Source organism: Solenopsis invicta, chromosome 4 (genome assembly GCF_016802725.1).
Source record: "Solenopsis invicta isolate M01_SB chromosome 4, UNIL_Sinv_3.0, whole genome shotgun sequence".
Lineage (NCBI taxonomy): Eukaryota > Metazoa > Arthropoda > Insecta > Hymenoptera > Formicidae > Solenopsis > Solenopsis invicta.
Genome location: NC_052667.1, coordinates 15,515,600 through 15,518,310, shown reverse-complemented (window position 1 = coordinate 15,518,310; position 2,711 = coordinate 15,515,600). Strand labels below are relative to the sequence as shown.

Genomic DNA, 2,711 nt, shown 5'->3' with positions numbered 1-2,711 from the left:
CCGCGACCACCTCCTCGGCGGTGACCAAGTCATCCAGGCCGGTGACCCTCAGTTTAACTTTGAGCACCGGCCTGGAGACCTTGACAGCACTGTCCCTAAGGGCGGTGACCAGCTTTTCAGCCAGCCGATCCGCCTTGGGGGCACTCTCCTCACCGGGGACCTCAAGTATTATGTCCCCGTTGACCGCCCTCCGCATGCGGAAGTGGTCAATCTCTAGGGGCGCGAGGTTCACTTTGGACCTCGCAGCCCTTCTGATCTCCGCAGAAGGTCAGCTTCCTTCTCAGGGGGGACTGTGAGAACGACTGCTGCCGTCCTAACTTTTCCCTCTTTTCTCCGTTTTTTCCCGGATGATGGAGGTTTCTTCTGGGAAGGAGCCACCTTAACCACCTTTTTTGCGGGGGCGGGGGCCGCCTTGCCAGTAGGCACTGCTTTTTTGGAGGGTGCCGCCTTTTTGTTCGCGGTGGCATTCTCCTTGGACTGCCCTTTGGTGGGTGTAGGAGAAGCCGCGGAGACAGTGGCCGTCCTTTTCCTCTTCCTTTCCCTTTTAACCACCTCGACGAACGACAAGGCGTTGTCGCCGGCCTCATCCGCGTCCCCTGGACTTTTCTGGACGAGGGCCGGGGCCGTCGGTCGCGCCGGCTGGGGCAAGGGTTGAAGGTACGGCTTATCCTGCCCTTTCCCAGCCTTGGCGGCCGCCGACGAGGCCGGCTAAGGCTTCGCCCCTTTGGCTGAGGGAAGCGTCCTTGACCCGGCCCTAACCTTCTTTGAAGCAGCGAGGGGTAGAGGGGGCAAAGGATCTCCTTTCGCTAGAGACGAGACTTGATAACTTTGAATCTTGCGCTCATCATCCCCCCCCTCAACAGCCTCATGATGCGTGTAACAAACTCCTCCGTCCAGTTCCCCGGAACAAGCGGCGGAGAGCAAATAGTCGTGCCTGCGCTACTTTTCGCAGAAGGGGCCGCAAGTGTCTCTCCCTCCTGCACAAGAGGGGCCACAGGCAGTTCTCTCCCCTTTGCAGGGGGAGCCACAGGTATCTCTCCCACGCGCTTTGCAGGCCTCCTTGTCTTGCGTAGAGGCTGGGGAACCTGCTCGTTACCGCTGCCTTTGTCAGAGGAGAAATCCTCGATTATACGCGGCGGTCGCCTCTTGAAGTAGCTCTGCTTTACGGAGGTAACCTTAAGCTCGGTCATCTCCTTACGGAGGCTGGCATTGTCGCGCTTTAGCCTCTCTACCTCCAGCTCTTTGAAGGCCTCTATAATGGCCTCAGCTGTCTCCTTAAGAGGGCGCCTTTATGTAAGTCCCCTTTAGGTGACAAGACGTGACGGCCACTTTTCTGGCCGTCGCCGCCGCGTCCTCCAATTAACCAAGATAGCCCTCCTGGCCTTTTTTTTTAGTAACGTAGGGGAAATGCGTTTCCACATACCCCAGGCCCCGGGGAAGGCCTGGTGGTTATGTGGGGCTCTCCCCCGCCGACGACGTGTCGACAAGGGCTTACCCACTAAAACACCTCCGGGTGTCCTGCCCTGGTCCTTACGGGGGAGCTTCGGCAACGCGTGCAGCATACTTTTGGAGCCCCCCCGGACCCGGTCGGCCTATGGCCGACTTGGCTCGCCAAGGGCGCCTTAACGGTAGACACCCCTGGAGGTTTTAGGCCTTGTCAGCCTCAGGTCGGAGGAAGGGGACACCGTCCCTCTCCCGCCTCTTCCCCTGGTGTTTGGGGATAAAGCTCGGGGTATCCGGCCCCCGCCGGAACCTCGAGTCCCTACGCGCCACATAGACGCGGCACGGTACACCCTACTTCCTTGGGGATGAAGAACACTAGTGTTCCCCATTTCTCCCCGGCGAGGCAGTAGGGGGAGTGACTTCGCGTTATGTCGTAGGGTTGCTCCCCCCGGACCGTCAGGTGGGGTTTGCCTCGCTTACTAGTGTGAAGGGCCCTCACGGCTGCGCGTCCCAAAAGCGGGGCTAGCAGCAGCCGCAGGAAAGGAGGGTCGCCTCCTCTCCACATTGTTGTCGTTCCCCTCCTCTTCTATGGTAGGGAGTGAGGGGGCGACCACGACGTTTCCGCCCCTCCGCTGCTTTTTAGCCATTGGGCCGGGAGGGGGGCGATTCTTCGTCTTCTGGGCGGCCGGGGCGGAGTCAAGGTGGATCGTAGCCCCCGCTCCCGCTAGCCCTATCATCGTTGTTGTCGCCGGGGGGCATGCGTTTTCCCAGCCTCCTCTCCCGTTGTTTTTCGGCCTCCTCCTTCTGCCGCATAACCTGCTCGCAGAAGGAAGAGACCACGACCCATGCGCTCTCCCTGCGGACCATCTGTGTGATGATGGCCCGCAAGGAAAGGTCGTCACCGACTTCCTCTCTCAGGACTTCGCGCAGCTCATCCCACGCTGGACAGACCTCCAGTGTGTGCTGCGCGGAGTCCGATACGTCGTTGCAATGATGGCATTGTGTCGTCGGCTCCTTCTTTATCCTGCACAGGTACTCACCAAAGCACCCATGTCCGGTGAGCACCTGTGTCGTCCGGTAGGATAGGCCGCCCCAGGGGCGGCCCACCTATTTGTCCAAGTGGGGTAGGACGGCCTCTAAGATCCGAGATTCTGCTGCCAGCCGATCGTTGGCGCGACTTTTTCACCTGCTGGCGTGCTCTTTCCCGTAACAACGCTGCGATCCTGGGGGTAACAGCTCCCCCTGCAGGCGGACGGCCTTCGCTCTGG

The 2,711-nt window shown here is 60.3% G+C and overlaps 1 protein-coding gene across 1 annotated transcript; it reads right to left on the bottom strand.

Annotated features, from left to right (window-relative positions):
• Positions 1-228: 228 nt before the first annotated feature.
• Positions 229-1,562, bottom strand: LOC105194096 (histone H1C-like). The gene is made up of 3 exons (XM_011158824.2): positions 1,496-1,562; positions 1,044-1,252; positions 229-639 (listed from the first exon to the last, which is right to left on the bottom strand). Exons 1-3 carry the CDS (start codon positions 1,560-1,562, stop codon positions 229-231), a joined length of 687 nt encoding a protein of 228 aa, XP_011157126.2.
• Positions 1,563-2,711: the final 1,149 nt, after the last annotated feature.

Bases quoted from the DNA above. Each gene is read 5' to 3' on its own strand.
- LOC105194096 (XM_011158824.2), bottom strand. From the start codon at position 1,562: ATGCTGCACGCGTTGCCGAAGCTCCCCCGTAAGGACCAGGGCAGGACA. The intron at 1,253-1,495 runs GTAAGCCCTTGT...AGGCCATTATAG, and splicing joins ACCCGGAGGTGTTTTAGTGG to AGGCCTTCAAAGAGCTGGAG. The intron at 640-1,043 runs GTGGGAGAGATA...CCCTTGCCCCAG, and splicing joins CAAGGAGGCCTGCAAAGCGC to CCGGCGCGACCGACGGCCCC.